This window comes from Bacillus rossius, chromosome 1, assembly GCF_032445375.1.
Source record: "Bacillus rossius redtenbacheri isolate Brsri chromosome 1, Brsri_v3, whole genome shotgun sequence".
In the NCBI taxonomy this organism is placed as follows: domain Eukaryota; kingdom Metazoa; phylum Arthropoda; class Insecta; order Phasmatodea; family Bacillidae; genus Bacillus; species Bacillus rossius.
In genome coordinates, this window is record NC_086330.1 from 363,318,432 (window position 1) to 363,338,837 (window position 20,406).

Consider the following 20,406-nt stretch of genomic DNA (forward strand, 5'->3'; position numbering starts at 1 on the left):
CAGAAGGCAATTAGTTAATAATCATCGCAAACTGTAGGTGTTGTTACCATACTTGGCATAATGAGCATCAAGAACTCAATGAGATGATTTATCAACATTTACAAGATAATACATGTTTTAATCAAAACGCTTAGGTGTTATGTGATTTTGAATGGTTTGTAGTGTAACACCTTTCGAAACCTTTGGAAACAATACAGAGCTTTGTCCCCTTCGCTGGGCGATCGTCAGTCTGATGAAATTTCATCTCTGTAGAGATTTGGCAGTCAAGCTCTAGGATAAATTCAATCACTTTGATGTGAATTCTCTCCTAGGTTGGTATTGTGTGTAATAGTTCCTCGAGTCTCAAAATACGCCGCATGTCTCACTAGAGGTAGGTACTACTACGTTCAAGTAGGTAAGGTTCAATAACAGCAATCACTTTGATGTGAATTCTCTCCTAGGTTGGTATTGTGTGTAATAGTTCCTCGAGTCTCAAAATACGCCGCATGTCTCACTAGAGGTAGGTACTACTACGTTCAAGTAGGTAAGGTTCAATAACAGCTAAAATAGACTACAGTCGTATGCATGCTTGTACATAATATATATGTCACGTATTTTTTTTGCTGCTGGTTTTTTGAACTGGGTTGCTTGAGAGAACTCCCGTTAGCCAATATAGAAGAAGCACGAGGCCAAAATATGTTTGAATTTTAGCTTGTTGAGAATCAAAACAGAATTTTTTTTCCTGCAACTAGTAAAAGGCTACGTTAACTAGTAAAAAGGTACGTTTATGAAAAAATAAATCTTTCTGAACACGTATCTTGCCCTTCAAGTGTTTAGAGCCCTCGCACTAATACCGCTTCACCTTGTGGTGTCGCTTCACTTGCTGTGCTTGTTAGCTTCGAGCAAGCATAAAATCTTGCAAAGACTTAATAAGTTAGCCTTGCCAAGCGCAAAACAGCTTCGCCTTGGTATGTCTAAACGCCTAAAAACCACACCTGCGTTGTCGGAGTCCGATTGCATTATCGCTGCCATAGGAACGAAACACAACATCATCCAGGCTACGTACTGCGCTTCGATGTCTGTTGGCTCGAGGCCCCGCCCACCTGAGCACACACACACACACACACACGGCGTGCGGAGCTCCAGAAAGAAAACAAAAAAAAATTGGTTGTCTGTAAAGTCGGTTTACGTACGATAGTTTAACGTGACAACGTCATAACAAAACATTGATGAAATGGTTGCATACCTACTTTTATGAATAAAATTGAATCATTTTTATAGAATTATCACTATTTTGTATGGATACAAAGAAGGAGTGAAATGAAATCTACAATTTAATTGATAAATTTACTTTTATTTGCACTCATTAATTCAAATATGTTTATTACTTTAACGAAGAGATTATTTCAACTATAACTCTTAAACATGTTTGCTATTTAACTTCTTCCAATCTGTGTTATTCTGTTAAGGATAGGACGATGATAGGAAAAGTAGGAAACGAATGGGAGTGTTTCAAGTTTAATGTGCCTCGAAAAAGTCAAAACGATGGTTGTTCCAATCGAGTGGAAGAGAGATAGATGCGGCGCAAACGTACAATGAGCGTAACGGGACAATGAGTCATCTTTTTTTAGTGCGTGCAGCCGGCGTTCATCGATTTATTAGACGTTGTCAGGTCAATAAACATGTGATTTGAAAACAGCTCAAGATATCCGAAAGGTGTCTGTTTACGTTAAGGGTGGATATGTTTTTCTGTTCGGTATTTCGTTTTTTAACTGTATGTTTTAGAAGATTTAAAATGGCTACAATTCGTGGGCTAGTATTGTTTACCCCCCCCCCCCCCTTCTAAATCTTTTATAGATAGTGACCTTCATTTTGTTTCGAAGGTCAATTGTGCAAAATTTCACTATAGCTCGGAGTAAAACTATAGATGTGTATTTTGTACTAAAAAAAACGTATAAATCTACAAACCTGGGAACGTAAACACACACACGCATATACACGTATATATGTAGCCTATGTACATAAAATAAAAATTTTTTGCTTCTGCGTGACGCGAAGTAAACCAGAGTCAAAACGTTCAAAGAAAAAATCAAACCGTCTGCATGGCCTATGTCTTACCTGCTGCGACGGTGTGTTGTGCTCGGTATGCAGCCATAAAAATAACATTTTATAAAATAAATCTATACACAATTCTTAAAATTGTTTAACACTTTATCTTGCATATATGTTGCGTGCATGTATTTTTTTTATTTTTTGGTTTTTATAAGCACTTTTTTATTGGACTGAGATTGTAGACAGGGTCAACTCACCTAGTCCGCACCAGTCACGCCTTAATCAGCTCCCCGTGGTGACATTTAGGGTGCAAGCCAGCCTCCTGGCTGGTTAACCCCACCACCACCACCACCGCCACCATAACCGTCACCATCATCATCATCATCATGATCACCAACATTTTTGTACCCACAGTAGATATGAGGTTCTTTTTAAAAATTATGTCTTATTCATATTCACCGCAAATGATGATGGTATACTAACAGTCAAAGTCAAAATATTATGCGTATTATTTGTCTGAAAGTATTTTTGAACGGTCGAGGACTATAAATAGAGAAGCGCTAAGGGTAATAATATTGGTTTGTACATGCAGTGCAGTGACTTGCTACAGGGTTTATTGTCGTAAAAGCCCTTACGTGAGGCTTAAAGCAGTGTCCCTAAATGTTTATCGACGAGCAATAAGTGTCATAAATATGTAGGTTGGAAGAGGAGGGAGCAAGTTTTCTGTAAACTACTTTAGATATTGCGCGAGAGATTTTTCAATCTTAAAAGCAATCAAAAAACGCTCTTTTTTTTTTTTTTTTTTTTTTTTTTTACGGTTTTCAATTACATCGTAAAATCATGTTAAGTGGCGTGTCAAAGTTGGTTAAATATATTTTCTTGGCTTCTGGGTGCAGGCAGTTTCAGGTACCTAATTGTCTTGCGACGTTTCGGCAGTCATTGCAGCTGCCATCAACAGGTAGACTAAGTCAGACTTAGAAAATAAAATGCAGACAATGGCCGTGAAAAAGCCTGCGATCTTTATTGTTTGTAAATATAATGTTCGTTTGCGTACACTGTAGTCTTCACTTTCTGAATAAAGCTTTTTTTTTACACTGAAGATGCGAACACTTAAGGCAGCCACTTTGACGTGAAACTTCTTTATAGAATACTAGTTGCCCGACCCGGCTTCGCACGGTTGTATTAATGGGGGGGGGGGGGGGGATGAGACCAAATCTCTTATTTACATTTATAATAAATGAAATAAAATGAAAATTAATGAAACTTAATACAATGCTTTGTAAAGTACCGAAGAAAAAAGAATAGCACCGATGGTTTCCCGACTCTCGAGCACGCAACGTTGTCATGGAGACGAAGTACCCACTGTTTCCCGGACTTAAACACCAATCAACATTGATAATCAGTTTATTATTAATTATTATTATTAATTATAAATTATTAAGACCATTAATCGAAATAAAAACTATCCTATCTCTCAAGTTGGAAAAAATTACACACAAATGCCAATTTTCATCGAAATCGGTTGACTTGGCGAAGAGTTCACTGGAAACAAACATCAGGGCACTGGATTTATATATATTAAGAAGATAACAGCTTGTTGAGCTCGCAATGCCGAGGTTCACTTACTCTATCAAATTTATGCATCGTACCAGCCGCTACTGAGGCGTTCGAACATCGTGCGACCGACCACCCGCGAAGGGAGGGAGGGAGACAGGGCGAAGCGGGAGCATCTGGCACCGTGTCTTATCGACGGCAGAGATCTCCACAGGCGCGAGCAGGAAGCAGCCGTCGAGAGCCAATCAGAGCCGTCGCTTCTTGTCGGAGCCCGGGCACGTGTCTCCTGTGAGCTCCCTGCCTGGGCGAGACAGCCCAGGTGTCGGGGCATGGTCCGAGATGCGACGCCCGTACTTGACTGACGCACAGAAGGAAAAAAAAAAAAATTGTTTGTCTGTAAAGTCGGTTTACGGACGATAGTTTAACGTGACAACGTCATAGCAAAACATTGATGAAATGATTGCATACTTTTATGAATAATATTGAATCATTTTTATTGAATTGTCACTAATTTGTATGGATACAAAGAATGAGTGAAATGAAATCTACAATTTAATTGATAAATTTACTTTTATTTGCACTCATTAATTCAAATATGTTTATTTCTTTAACGAACAGATTATTCTAACTATAAATTTTATCCATGTTTGCTATTTAACTTCTTCCAATCTGTGTTATTCTGTTAAGTATAGGACAATGACAGGAAAAGTAGGAAACGAATGTGAGTGTTTCAAGTTGAATGTGCCTCGAGAAAGTCAAATCGATGGTTGTTCCAATGGAGTGGAAGAGTGATAGATGCGGCGCAAGCGTACAATGAGCGTAACGGGATAAAGCGTAACGGGACAATGTGTGTAACGGGACAATGAGTCATCCTTTTTCGTGCGTGCAGCCGGCGTCCATTGATTTATTAGACTTTGTCACGCGAAAACATTCTGTACGTTTATAAAGGAGTCGTTTTGGAAACCAGTTGCAATACTACGAGAAAGTTATTGTAACAACACGTGGCTATGGTTGTTTTTTTTTCTGCTTTTATGAAATATCACTTTCGATAATTACTGCTTAATTTTATATTTTATTTGTGTTTCATTCAAGCATTTTTTTTTAAACCACGGCAAATATAGTCGAATAATCAATGATTGGACTCTATTTTGTTTCATTATGTTTATTAACATGCGTAGTTAATACTGGAAAGATATTCAGAAAGCGTTTTACAAATAACTAACTATTGGACGTACTAGGAAAACACCAAGCATAAAAGCCCGGGTATGAACCCAAACCCAGTATAACTGCGAACACTTTTTTTTTAATGACACATATGTTTTAATGTAAATGAACAAATTTACAAATATCTGTAATTTTATAGGAATATTTATGTTACATATACAAAAAAATACATTGCGCACCGTTGTAATGTTACGTGTACCATAATCAAGCCTTGTGCGCTATTTATACCGTACACGATGAAGCCAGCATGTAATGCAAATGTATACCTATATTCTATATTCTGTGTCAGGTTACTTGTCTGAAAAATATAACTCTAGTTATACCCATTTCCCAACTGTTACTTGCAAAGCGTAATATGGTGTTTGTTTACGAATTTACTGACCATCACCTAAAGTTGTTTACAAACCTTGTTGGTAGAACTGCAGTGGCAGTAGGATACGTAAACAGTTGGTAATGCTTTTTTAGAACTGTCGAATTTGATACAAGTTATGTGATGCACACATCTTTCAATGAAAATAGACGCAATAACTAAAAATAAACGACCGCAGGAAGTGTTTAGATCTGCGATAAAATCCATTTACAAAACGCGAATTGATCGGACAGTAAAACTAGACAATGAAATTAACGACATAATGCCCACGTGAAACATGTCACTTCAGTCATTCTCAACTGCGCAAGTTGGGTTGATGATTTCAGAACCGTCTAATTTATTTATAGTTATCTGTTATAAAAAAATTCCCTCGAGGGGGTAAAATGTAGGAGTGATATCTCCGTCAAGAAATATCGTCCGTGCTGAATCAACTTAAATTAAACCGCAAACTATTATTTGTATGAAATACACTTTCGTTTTGTGGCAGTGTACCATTTGAGTGAATATCCCTTACGATGATGGGCATGGTGACCGTTCACAGAGGAAGGTTTGGATTCGCTTCTCTGGAACCCACCAGCAGACTGTGTTGTCTGCGACGGGAATGGAAGGACTTGAGCCCGCCTCTGTAGCTTCCGGTTCTGAGAACGGGAGAAACTATGAAACATCTACCTTCGCAGAAATAAATGAGGGGAAAATGAGGAACCAGTCTCTTGTGTGAATACTTAGTTTTTTATGCTCCAGCCAGGCCCCGATTAAAAGGCAGATAACCTTTAGTCGCCCCCTACCTTTGACAGTTCCCCCCCAAACATCGTAATATTTTACAAATACAAGATTACATAGAACATCACACTACGCGACTAAATACTAAGGTTTTTTCAAAGACATAGGATAATTGCCTTATTTTTCAATTAAATTTAATAATTGTTTGTTGCAGTTGTATACGGCTGTTATAACTACCGTAATAAAACATGAATTATAGTATACTGTATGTTGTTAAATGAGTTTTAAATCTAATTCTGAAGTTTTTGGTTTAAGGCTTAATATTTTTAAGAGCACTGCAGTTGCAGTATATTTACATGTATTTTTGGAATTAAAATCATTGCCGTACGTAAATCTACTTAATTTTCTCGACCTACATTCTTTTTATCCTTCTATTTTTTTTTCTCACCTCATATTCTCCTGCCCCTCAAAAACTGGCATTTTAGGCAAATAACCAGTTAGCCCGTTTTTAAAATGTGGCCAGGCTCCAGGACAATGAAGCGAGCTTCCTTTTGGGAATATAAAGTATATTCCTATGGCATTAACCAGAAAAGATTTTGCTTAGATATGTCCTTAAACAAATTTTTTCTGTAATTGTCGAATTTTTGTAGGTACCTTCTAAATGAATGTGTTATTGTTAGGGACACCTGTATTTCGCGAATACATTTCGTGTCTAGGTACATCGCAAAACACCGTAGTTTTTTTCTTGTAGTTATTGGCTGTGGTCGGCGAGAGGTGTTTTCCCGCACTTGACGGGGCCAATGGGAATGTGGATACCGTACTGCTGCACGCACACAATTCGCCATTACTCTAAGAAAAAGCTACAGTTTTTTGTGACATACCTTGACACGAAATGTATTCGCGAAATACAGGTGTCCCTAGTTATTGTAAAAAAAAGAAGGGTCATTAAGGAAGGGTGTCATTAAGGAAGTTTTAGAGGTTAATGTTAAATACTGAAGTGAAAAAATCTATTGGTATGAAATAAATTACATATTGGTGTTGACTTGTGAACTTGGCAAATCAACGTGGCTAACGAAGCCAACAGTCAAATTTTACACACGTTATGTGAGACAGGCTATATCTATACCATGGAATAAAATTATGTTTGTAGACCAAGAGACCAAACTTTGCAGTAGAAAACCTTTAGGGCTCAACAACAGAGCATCTCATTTGCAAATTAGATCGTCGAACCCGTGTGTTATGGTTATAGACTGGAAAAATTCGCGATTTCGATGACCTCTAGGATAGACTCCACAATCCCCTACACACTCGGACAAATGTCACCTGTTCATTGGCTACTGACTCGTGACACCTGCCAACTGGGACGCTTGCGATTCGATACTTTTTTGGTTGAAGGTTTTCTATTGGCTCAAAGTCCTTCAGATAAACTGTAAGCTAATCAGAGAAGCAATATAAAGGTACAGTTATTTGGATTCTATCATATCGTGAAAATAATCCGCGAATTTTCCCGGTCTCTAGTTATGGTGGACGAAGATGGTGTGTTGGTAAGGTTAAAAAATCCTTTGGCATTGTTTTTGTCCAAGTATCAATAATACTAATGCATTGAAGAAAAAAAAGTGTGTAAAATCATAAAGTACCAGGTGCAGATAATGATTTTAACAAAAAATTATGGAGTAAAATTTTTGACTATCATTTGTACGCAAACGCACATGGCATTGATAATTACACACGCTGAGTTCGAGAGTTCTGTTAGCAAATATTGGTTAGAATACAAGAATCGGTCTAAACTGTATAACCGTCGTAAGTCTATTCTATTCATGCCGTACTTCCTTTATCTGTGCGTCAAACCCTACATTTACCTGTGACGTAGTTGAAGTCACTTTTTAACCAAACCATCGCCTTATTGTAACGCGCAAAACATTGCAAAACTGGTGATCGACCAATTCTGACACTGATTAGTAAGTAATTGGAATCTCCGTCCATAAAATACAGTTTCCATAATGCAAACACTTTATTTCATCCAGTGTTTTGGTCGCCTAGCCATTATGACGTATATCATGAACTGGGGAACAAAAGGATTCACCGGGTTACCGTGTGATATTGGCCTAGGGACCGAAAAAATTCGCGGGTTCAAATGACCTGCAGGATAAACTCCATAGTTATACGTACCTACACTCGGTAAAATGTCACCCACTCATTGGCTGCTGTCTTGTGAGACGTCACAACGTAGCAGCCTGTGATTCGATAAAGCTTTGGTCAGGTGTCTCTCACTGGCCCAGAGTCATCCAGGTGAGTTGTGAGCCAATAGCAGAGGCAGCACTGAGGTATAACGATTTGTATTTTAGCCTGTCGCGAAATGAATTCGCGAATTTTTTTTCCGGTCTCTAGCATATTGCATACGTGGCCACTCCTTGGCTTTTTACACGCGAGCCTGGTGTAATGTTTGCGGACCCTGGTTGGTTCTCAGGCGCGGTCGGCTCCAGCCAGCCAGCACCACTCCGCGCCTTGCCGCCTCCGCACACCTGCACTACTTCCTTGGCGAGAGCCGCGCGGAGCGACATGGCGGCCGTGCGAGGCTTGCTGCTGCTCGCGGCCATCGGCCACCTGGGGGCCGCCTCGCCGTCGGTGAGTACCAGTACCTTTGAATATATATACTGTATAGAAGTCGCCAGCACAGGTTAAAATTTCTAATACGGTTTTGAGGTAGTCGGTTAATTCACCGCCGCAATCGCCACCATCTCTAGGGCATCGACTTGTGGTGGTCCCTAGCGGACAAGTGTCGAACTCTTCGAACACCCCTTCCCCCTCCCGTTGAACGACCTTGAGCTGCAGTGAATGATGGGCCGGGGGTGCGAGGGAATGACAGCGGGCGACAGTGCTGCGCTCTAACGTTTAAATAACAACCTAAGACGATACAGGGCGTTACGGCAGCGCCCTGCAGCGGTGAAGTTCCCAAGCTGCTCATTATACGCTTCTGAAAAACGTAGAGTAAATCCTATCCACTCGCGACTTCTATACAGTATATATATTCAAAGGCAAAAGCCCGCTACCACGGATACGACGATTCAGATCTATCGCACAGGAACCGTTAAATTGTTTTCCAGGATAAAAGTAGCCTATATGTCACTCTTCGGCCCCATAAACTGTCTCTTATGTATGCCGATCCGTTGATCCGTTGCTGCGTGATAGGACAAACCAACAAACACACCTTTTTTTTTATAAGATTATTGTAGTAAGGATTAGCCTACGAACAGTTTTGTCCTTCCAAGTAAACAGTAAAGGGCTTGGAGTTACTGAACTACCGAATTTTAACTAACGTATATCAGCATTTTGCGAACGTGCATTTTGTTTTTGACGTGATAACGTCTTATAAATCGATGAACGCCGGCTGCACGCACGAAAAATTGTCACGTTCCGTCTGAGCCGAGCGTGCAAGAACCGGCCAACCACCGTGCGAGAAAATCTCCTATAATATCAAACAGGCTAAGGCGGGCTTTTTAACTAATTGTTCGTGATTATATTTAAACTAATTATTTAAATTAAATTTGCACAAACTGTAAATAACATTTGAAAATTAAAAAGTATGCAATTTTTCATCAATGTTTTCTTATGACGTTATCACGTAAAATTATCGTCCGTAAACCAACTTTACAGACAACCCCCTTTTTTTGATGCTTCGCTTCAGTTTATAGTGCACATTTAACATAATTGGTGCAAATTGTTCGCTTCAATTATGTAGAAATTAATATCTGAAAAAGTTTTAGCTTTCCAACAAAAGTTCAATATCTTATATATATATATATATATATATATATATATATATATATATAACTAGGTGGTTTTTCTATTGAAATATCATGTGGTTTTCGTCAGTGAAAATATTATAAACTATTCGAAGTCAGGGAAAACACTGGACGGCCGCAGTGAAGCAGCAGCTGTGAGACGACCGGTCAAGACGCGGCTTGCGAATCGCGGGGAAATGATGTAGCGCTTGTTCCTGAACTCATCAGATACGGGAACCTCCCTGTGGGCAGCGAACCCCCCCTCGTTGTCCCCGCGTGTAAGAACACGCCATCGCTCAGCTCGAGTCTGCTCCTGTCGAGGAGGTAACAGGAGAGTGATAGATGCGCGCACCTCTCGTGATCAGATCGTCCGGACTTCTTCTTCTTGTTCTTCTTGTTGTTGTTCGCCTGCATCTTTCCTGTCGACCACCCGGGGAGCTTGTCACGTGGTCCAGCCGAACAACTGGCGCACACCTCCTCGATATACAAGACGAGAGCTTATATGAGGCTTAAGGTGGGTTTACGATTGATTTCCTTAAGAATTATAACTTAACATCGAGCACACGATTAAGTCAAAACTACATTTTCCAGTTTATGATTGACATAGAAGTCGTTAATTCTAACCAATCACAGCACAAAACACATGGTCGGCCATTGTTCGAAACGGAGAAGCAGGTTTGAAATAGGTTATTGACAAATGGGATATCTATTTTTCGAAATGGATGATGATTACAAATGACAAATGTACGAATTCTAACCCAAAATACTGCCTCGCTCGTTCCAATAATAAGACATAAACTTCCGGTTGAAAGGTTCCGGTTTGTTGTGATTGGTCGCTTCCCTTAAGTCTTAACGAAAAATATAAAATATAACCATTTCTGTTAAGTCTTAAGTCATCATATGGTTAGCACACGACCCGTCAAAATTCACACACGACAATCATAAACCATTCCACTAGTTTACATAGAGTCATATGGTAAGTACACGACAAAGTCTTAAGTCTTAATTCTTAATTTTCAATCGTAAACCCACCTTTACTCGTTTGAAAGTTTTAAAAGGTTGGAACCACTGAATCATCCAGTTTTGTTTCCGCGCAGATTACTCAACATTTGGCGTGTCTTCAGAAAACGCTTTGTTACCTTAACCCGACTAGGAGACTAAACCCTCAATTTAATTCATCAATTTTTTTTTTTTTTTTTTTGGAATGTAGCTTGGCTTATTCTGGGTTGTAGCCGTGTCCTCGGCAAATAATTCACCGACGTTTCGCCATCATCTTGGAGGTAACCGCTCCCTGATGATGGCGACTGCAATGTCGACCTGAAACGTCGGTGAATTATTTGCCGAGGACACGGCTACAACCCAGAAGCCAAGCTACTGTAGCAGAAAAAAAGATGTAGAAACATGCCAAGATGGCGGGGCGCCCCTAATGACCGCGCTGTAGGCCACAACAGCTGCTGGGAGACTTCCGACGCGTAGCAAGGACGTGAACAAAGCACGGGCCGGAGAAACCTCTCCCGATGGTAATCGCTCTCCTGTCGCTAACGCGCCGGCCCATTCCGCGCCATCTTGTCTTGTTTGTGCGCGCACGTGCGTCCAAAGAGCGCTTCGCGGCTACCCCTCCCCCCTCCACCCATCCCCCACCCTCAGTGGACTATGTGCCACGTCACGGCTTTCAAGAGCGCCCGGCCGGCACCTCGTCTGTCATGCTGCGATCTGATTGGTGCCGTTCTTCGACGTGGCGTGTTACTTCGTAGGCGAGCTCTGTGGATTTGTCCGTCAGGCGGCCCGCAGCCCTCAAGCAAATCAAAGACTAGAGACCTGCAAAATTCGCGGTTTCGATGGCCTTCAGGATAGACTGCACATACCCCTGTACTCTCGGGCAAATAACGCAAGTTCATTGGCTGCCGACTTGCATGTCGTCTCAGCTGGTTTGTCTGTGATTCGATCCTTCTTTAGTTGAGGGTTTATAACTGGTTGAGATTCGTCCAGATGAACAGTAAGCCAATAGCAAAATTAACCAAAGAGGTATATGTGTTTGAATTCGTGCCTATCACCGAATGAATCCGCGAATTTTGCAGGTCTATATTAATGACAAAAATTATTTAAATAATTCTTTGCTGAAACCACATTGTTTGAATAACTATTATAATTACTGGTACGAGCCACGGAAGTAAAAAATTAAGTGCTTGTGTGTGTAATCTTTGTCATGTTGATAACTGCAGCAAAAAAAAAAAAAAACATTTTGATGCAAAACCATTGTTTAGTTATATTAATTTTAATGCTACGAACTGTAGCTTGTTAAAAAGAAGAAAAAAACTCCAACTTAGCAGGAATAAATCATTTTAACAAAAAAACTTTTCCACCTCTTGCAGTTATGGTTGGTCTTATCATACATTTATTTAAATAATTAAATAACATTTTTTGGTATTACTCCAAAGAGTAATAACACGTTCAAACGGATGCGATATTTGTCATATTATGAAAGTTTTGGCAATTTTTCTGTTGTTCAAAAAAACTTCCCCATTTCTACCCCTTTGGTCGGATTTGTCCATTAACGAACTCGACAGAGATTTTCCATTACTTTATTTTATGTATCAGTTTGGTAGCGATTTTGTGCAAACTTATGGCAGTTATCGTGTCCATAAAAATATATATATATATATATATATAAACTATTGATGATAGTTGTAGGGTGGGTCTTTTGGACCTTGAAACGAAAAAAAAAAACTCCGTACAACTGCTACAATTGGTAGTCTTTCTTCGAAATATTCAAGAACACTAAAGTATTCACTTGCGTAACACTATATAGACATGTGCAACAAAAACAAAATCAAGTGTAACTGTTTGAGCAACCTTTAGAATATACGTCCACAACAAAGGTGGCAATTTCGATACACTAAAATTAAATAGCTTTATAACTAATAAAGATGTATAGACGCAAAATAACGGTTTTTGAGCTATCGGAGAAAAAAAAATATTTTCGCTCAAATGCAGGGCATACCTTTCAATAATTTTTTTTTGCATTGTTTCGAGGTTGGTAATAGCTATAGGTATTGATATCAGATAAGAAACTTCGTTGCCCCTGTCTAGTGTAAGCTCTTTGGTTCTGGACGCTTAGCTCTCTGCGAGCGAGGCTTCGCCATTTCGGGTTGGCGAGCAGAGAGCGACAAGGGAGAGGCAGAGAGAGAGAGAGAGAGAGAGAGAGAGAGAGAGAGAGAGAGAGAAAGGGCTGGCAAAGACTGAGATTCCAGCCGCGGAGCCGAACCCGGAGAAAGCGCGCTGTGAAGCATTCTCAAGGTCATCGATCCAGCCAGCCGCCTCTCTTCGCAACCTAGACCCCGTCCCCAGAGGACCGCTCGTGGCCACTCGTTTTCTCGTCATCTCAAAAATAATCCGAGAAGTTAAGGCCAGCTGCTCAGCTAAATATGAGGAAAAAAACCCAATCCCCTCCCCCCTCCCACAAACCAAGGAGGGCTGGACAACACACGAGTACAACGTAAAAAATAAATTAATTTCCCTCGAAATTAAATAAAAAAATTAACTCAGACCATTTGTAATCACCGAGCTTCGCAGCGAATTTTCAAAATTCATGTTATTCCACAATCCCCGTCAAAACCTATTATTTATAGGCACAAGGCAGGAGGTTAGGGGGTCGCATTCAGCGGCCTGGGACTCCTCGCGGGCCCAGTCCGGGTGCTCGGCCCTGGGTCCGCTACTGGCGACGATGACATCCCTGTAGGTCAGTCAGCAACGGTTGCTTGGGGGTTGCTTCACTGAGCAACTTATCTGAGCAGGAGCAGGACTAATAATCGCGGGTGGTGCGCCTGTGCTTGTGAGGCGGGATATCGCGTGAGACTCTGGCTTGTTCTTCCGGCAGTGCATGGCTCCCACCGCGCTAGCTGTCTTCGCGTCGTGCATGGAGCAACCATTCGTGCATGAAGTTCTAGCGGTAACTATAAGTAACATGTGGCGGAGAAATCAAGATAAAGGTGTAATCCATGTCCCTTGAGTGATTTCAATAATCTCTAACAGATGTTTCATTCCTTAAAAAAAAATTGGTTGTCTGTAAAATTCGGTTTACGGACGATAGTTTAACGTGACGCCATAACAAAACATTTGATGAAATGACTGCATACTTTTATGAATAAAATTGAATCATTTTTATTGAATTATCACTATTTTGTATGGATACAAAGGAGTAAAATGAAATCTACAATTTAATTGATAAATTTACTTTTATTTGCACTCATTAATTCAAATATGTTTATTACTTTAACGAAGAGATTATTTTAATTATAACTTTTATACATGTTTGCTATTTAACTTCTTCCAATCTGTGTTATTCTGTTAAGGATAGGACGATGATAGGAAAAGTAGGAAACGAATGGGAGTGTTTCAAGTTTAATGTGCCTCGAAAAAGTCAAATCGATGGTTGTTCCAATCGAGTGGAAGAGAGATAAATGCGGCGCAAGCGTACAATATGCGTAACGGGAAACAGCATAACGGGACAATGTGCGTAACGGGACACTTTTTTGTGCGTGCAGCCGGTGTTAATTTATTTATTAGACGTTATCACGTCCAAAAGAAATTTGAAAAGCAAGTTCATTACACATTATCACTCTCCTAAAAATGCAGTTTGAAAACTTATCACGCAAAAAGAACTAGTTGAATGCTTATTCTAAACGGACCCAAATCGCGTGGTTTGTTCTGAAGTTCTGCGCATCGCACGTGTGTCTCGAGTTGACACGGTGACTCAACGAAGGAATTTTCTTTTATAGTTTAACTGTACCGACAAACGAATCTCTTGGATTTGTTGTTGCGTCATGAATTTTCTCACTAGATATTTTCAGAACGTTATTTTAAAACTGTAAAAATGTTACGTAATTGATAATAATTTCGAACACTAGCGTGCCTTTTTACCGCTGTAAGATATTTAAAAAGTAAGTGTTGAGATTTATTGAGATGAAACATAATACGCAAGAGCCCTATCGTGATAGATGCACTGGAAAAAATCTTCAAGTAAAAGTAATGACAATAAAATGAAATATTCAACATGGCGTAGGAGACCGAACCTTAAGGGTCTGTGTCCCATCCCAGGCTATTATTTAATATTTACGTTCCATACTGTTAAACTATCATACTTATTAAATGGGTGAACGTTTAGAAATGAAAAAAAATATATATCGCAATTTTTTTTGCATAACTGGCTGGCAAAGGAGCGTTTTTAAAGTTTCCGTGTAGTATGGGTAAGGAAAAATAAATTGTATAAAAAAATTATGAACTTTTTATTTTTAAGGTTCATTTTACTGGCTGATATGCGATAGTGTTTAATTTCTCTCTGAAATAATGATCAAATTTTACATGGTCTTTTAAAAGCAGAATTTTTTTTTATTTTAAAAGCCTGAATAAAATGAAATAAATGTATCTGAAAGAGTTTTAAACCATATCACGCAGTAGCCACCAACATGGCCTTTAAACCCAAACATTTTCAGTTTTGTATTCCATTTGTTTCTCCTTATCCAAACTGCACAATAATGTTCAAAATTAAACTTTGCCAGCTAATTATGCGAAACATTTGCACTTTAAATATATATATACATATATATATATATATATATATAATTTTGGTGAAGTTCGGCCACACAAGAAGTCTAGAAACTTAACCGTGCTAAACGTTAATATAAACTAATGACCTGGAACATGATGTAGGTACACCCGTAGGTCAAAGTCATGTAACTATCCAAATTTGACAGTTCTCATAAGTAGCACCGGTGGTGGAATGTACTTAAAATTGATTTAAATTTACTACAAACGTATCAATAATATAAATCATAAAATACAGATTAGTTATATAAATAACAATGTGTGAAAAAAAAATGCATATTGCGTGTAGTGTGCCGGCGATTTAAATTTCTGGTTAGAATACCGTGTTACAATAATCTGTTCTGTACTCTAAAATTTAATGCAATTAAAATCACTGTAAAAATATCTGAGTACATAAACGATTACGAGAGCGATTTGTTGCTCTTCACTCTTTGTGTTGTTTTCGTTGAGTTTCCGTTTAATCTATGGCGGAGAACTACACAACATCCAAGCCTAACAGAGAGGAGTTTACACACAAATTCTGCTTTCATCGCTCTTCCCATCAAACACACAATCTGTGGTGAGTGTTTCGTGACTTGTGCTCGGAAATAATTAGCAGCGACTGAAACAATGTGTTTCGCAGTACGTAGTGCTTCCTGGTCGGACAGAGAGGGGTTAGAGGAGGAGGAACCAGATATCTCTCAGAGCGTGACAGCGCGTAGAAGCACGCGACAGCCGCTCCACGCGGCATTGTGGCGGCCGTGTACGGAATATCACCACAAAAAGCAGCACACGCATTTCCTGCTTGGCTCTCCTCGGTGAAGTAAAACTCCGCATTCAGCGTTCGTTCTGGGAACGGTTCTTGCAATTGGGGAAGATTGATTTAAATCATCGTTTGGACATACCTACGCCATTGCTAGTTTGCACTGAATTTCGCAGAGAAAACCCGACAAACGGACAAATAAATATGAATACACAAACACAATATCACAGCACAGGCGAGCACAGTTTAGTTAGATTTCGAAGGAAGAGTATCTATTGTAGTCGTACCGTGGTGCGACTGCCGGATAGTTTGTTTATAGTTTTTTGCTTCATGGCCCATAGACCTCAAGTTAAGCATAAGCATAAGTTTATTGTATATATTGTATATATATGCTTATGTAGTAATATAATTGAGATTCTAAACTTGAAATTAATAAGTTTTATTTTTAGTTCAAAACATAAACGTGGTCCTATTCAAGTTTATATAAATTTGTTCTTTGAGGTATACCCCACAGTAAAATAATTTTAAACTTTCAATATCAGCCACAGTACATTCAAAGTGATACCACATTGTACCACGAATTATTCTGTAAATATTGGAAACACGGTCTCATATATTTTGCTCCAGAAAATGTAAGTAATAAGCACTGTGAGTAATGGTAACGTCTCGTTAATCATTCTATATAGTGATTGAAAATCAGCCAAATTAACGCACAGAACGTGGCACGATGTTTGTTTACCTTCGACAGTTTAGTTTCACTGACGTCGCATGTATGAATACAAATTGCGTGTATTTATGCTCACTCGTATTTCTTGCTGGCATTAAAATTCATACCCATGGATTTGAGGCGAGTTGAAGACATTCGTACACTGCACACTACCTTGAACGAGTCATTTGACCTTAGTAGTATACAAATGTAGCTATATTCTGTGGCAGCTTCAGGCTGTGAATGGAGATTGTCATAGTTCCTCCGAGCGCAGAGATTCTCATGATGTGTAATCTAATGACCTCGCCCGATTCGAACCAAAGATTCTAAGATGATTTTTTATTACTATAATTTTTTTTAATTTAAATTTTTTCCCCATATTTGTAAGTTAAAAGTTACGGATTTTCAATGTGGAGGGCAATTTTCAAAGATGAAGGAATTTTTTTATATTAAAATTGCATAATATTTACAGATTTTCAATATCTCGGAAGAATTTAAAAATGGCGGAGGTTTTTAAAATTAAAATTTATATAATGTTTTCTAGTTTTAAAATTGTTTCCGATTTTTCTAATGAAAATTATAGATTTTCGAGATGGCGGCCGTAACGGAAATTTACGACGTTCTAGAATCTAACATGGCGGAAAGTTCTAGATTTCAATATGGTGGCCGAGGTCAAGGTCAAAGGTCAAAGTCATCCAAGATGGCCGCCCTGACGTCAGGGCAGTCGGTAATTTCCCCCCCCCCCCCTTTTTTTCTCTAACAGCTCACGATAATCTCTGCGCTCGGAGTAATTATAACAATCTCCACAGCCTGGAGCCTACCACAGGAAATACATTTATATACTATTGTCCTTGAATGGCCTTTCGTAGCTAAAAGAAAAAAAATCATGCTTGCAGTTAAACTCTGCGCTTGCTTATCTTTCCTTACTTAGACACTAAAGTAAAGAAAATGTTGTGTAGTACTATAAGATATGTATATTTTATATTTTTCCTATAAAACCACAGAAGAAAGCGGAAGGCACGTTCTTAACGTTGTAAAGATAAGTCGAAGTACCCAACTAAGGTAGCCATGAAAGTCTAGCAGTAAAAATACACCAATGATATGCGTTGAACGCCAAATGAATAGGGACCGGAAAATTACGCGGGTTCAATGACCTGCAGGATGAACTCCATAGTTCTTCGTACACTCGGGCAGATGTCACCCACTCATTGGCTGCTGTCTCGTGAGACGTCCCAACGTACTACTGGCTCGCTGTAGGTAAGGTTTTGACGGAGATTAAAAACTGACGAAAACTAGCTTCTACTGCGCAGCTTAGGTTCCCCCCTCCCTTCTTTGCGACAGAGAATTTCCGTCACTCCCCTCTCTGTCGCAAAGAAGGGAGGGGGGAACCTAAGCTGCGCAGTAGAAGCTAGTTTTCGTCAGTTTTTAATCTCCGTCAAAACCTTTCCTACAGCGAGCCAGTAGTAGCTGCCTGTGATTCGATAAAGCTATGGTTGGGTGTTTCTCACTTGCCCATAGTCATCCAGGTGAGTTGTGAGCCAATAGCAGAGGCAGCACTGAGGTATAACTATTTGTATTTTAGCTTGTCGCGAAATGAATTCGCGAATTTTTCCCCTCTCTAGCCCATGCCATATTTAGACTGGGACATTCAGCATGCGTTTTCTTTCACAGTGGACAGCTAGGACTGGCGTGCTGACAGTGGACATACGTGCCTGAAGTAAACCCAGCCAACCACGAAGCTCATATAGTGCTAGAACGTACTAACACACAGCTTGTCTGGACACATTTTCACTAAAATTAAGTGTCCCTAGCCATAGTACTCTTCTAGTCCTCCGTGGCTTGCCGAACAACCCGTTGATCCAATGAAAATAATCTTCATAATGTACAAACATTTCAATTTAAGACTGCAATCCAACAACAGCGTGAATCTTGCACGTCTGTTATGGTGAGTCGCTGAAAGGATAAAAATGTGTGTGAATGAAGAACCAAAGGAACATTTAGATGTCCGCTAAGTTTCCCGCTGTCTTAAATAAATCCACGGTCCAACCGATCCGGGAACCGAATCAGTTGGGAAACGAATGCCTCTTTTTTTATATAAATTTTTGCCAAGTTGCTAATTAACATTACCTTCCATAAATCATAACCCTTGATTGTTTTAACTTATTTTGGACGATTTTGATTGACTTATTGGTAGGTAACGGGGAAAAAATTCGCTGTATCATTTCGCGGTAAGCTAAAATTTCAGTACTTAGTCTGCGTCGTCGATTGGCACACGGATTTGCGAGGTAACTCTGGGCTACAGTGGTAAGCCCTTAAACGAAGAACTGTGGAATCACGGGAAACTCAGATCTGCCAACCTTCGAGTGGACGGCCAGCGAACAGCTCCAGCAACCACCGGAGCTTCACAGACTGCTTCGGAGTCAATCCCAGAACTCATTTGAAACCGAGCTATATTCCCGTCAATACCTACCGACCTCTATTTCTTTGGTGACGTGGCGTTATCGCGGACTCGGAGCTCGAAACCGCGCGGCTCCATATCGCCACACCTTAACTCGCTGCAGAGGGGTCTCCCCCCAACCTTCCCCCACGAAATGATGGAGACGCATTTCCCCCTTCCCAAAAAAAATATTTGCAAGTGTCCAACCAAGTGGTCTGGAGATACCTGATTCAGAAAAAAATGTTTGAAAATCAGTGTATCAAAATCGCTTTTAATTCAAATGTAAGAGAAACATTGCACTTTTTTTTAAAGACCATGTGTAGAGACCGGAAAAAAATTCGCGGATTCAATGGCCTCTAGAATAGCCTACACTATCCTCTGCATTTCTCAAACGGACACGCGTGTTCATTGGGTGCCAACTTGTGAGGCGTCTCCACTGGGTAGCTTGTGATTCGATGATTCGTTTGGTCGATAGTCTCTCATTGGCCCCAGAGAACTCCAGTTAAACTGCGAGCCAATAGCAGTACCAGCAGAATTGTACACGTGTTTGAATTTCGTCTTGTCACGAAATGAATTCGCGAATTTTTCCGGACTCTAACCATGTGTTCACTGATTTTGTTCCTTATTCTCTCCCCGCACCACCCCCTCCAAATGCTGGCAAGGTGCAGCCCGCACCCCGTGGGCGGCCCTGGTCGCCGGACCGCGAGGCCACCTGCCGCCGGGTAGGGCGTGGTCGCGGGCGGCCTTGCAGCGCGGCGGCGGCCCGCCTCCAGCAGACACCCGCCCCCGTCCCTCCCGGGCTGCTCCGGGACGCGAGTCACGCACAGCATATCAATAGAGACTGGAAAAATTCGCGCTTTCGATGACCTCTAGGATAGACTCCACCATCCCATACACACTCGGGCAAATGCCCACCTGCTCATTGGCCACTGACTCGTGACACCTATGTCAACTGGGACGCTTGAGATTCGATACTTTTTTTGGTTGAAGGTTTTCCATTGGCTCAAAGTCCTTCAGATAAACTGTGAGCCAATCAGAGAAGCAATATAAAGGTACAGTTGTTTGGATTCTAACATATCGTGAAAATTAATCCTCGAATTTTTCCGGTCTCTAGATATCAAAAACATTCACTTCTTCATGCACGTTATTCTTCTTTAGGCGCGTTATAAAAAAGGGGGGGGGGTGGTCTGTAAAGTCGGTTTACGGACGATAATTTTACGTGATAACGTCATAAGA

General features: G+C 40.2%; 1 protein-coding gene across 8 annotated transcripts in view; it reads left to right on the forward strand.

Annotated features, from left to right (window-relative positions):
• Positions 1 to 20,406, forward strand: part of LOC134528333 (A disintegrin and metalloproteinase with thrombospondin motifs like) — a 421,345-nt gene that overhangs the window by 232,091 nt on the left and 168,848 nt on the right. For all 8 annotated transcript variants that reach the window (XM_063361874.1, XM_063361870.1, XM_063361869.1 and 5 more), the window contains one exon: positions 8,367 to 8,524. In XM_063361874.1, the coding sequence (XP_063217944.1) occupies positions 8,459 to 8,524 (66 nt within the window). In that variant the 5' untranslated portion in view covers positions 8,367 to 8,458. The remainder of the gene's footprint in view (positions 1 to 8,366; positions 8,525 to 20,406) is intronic.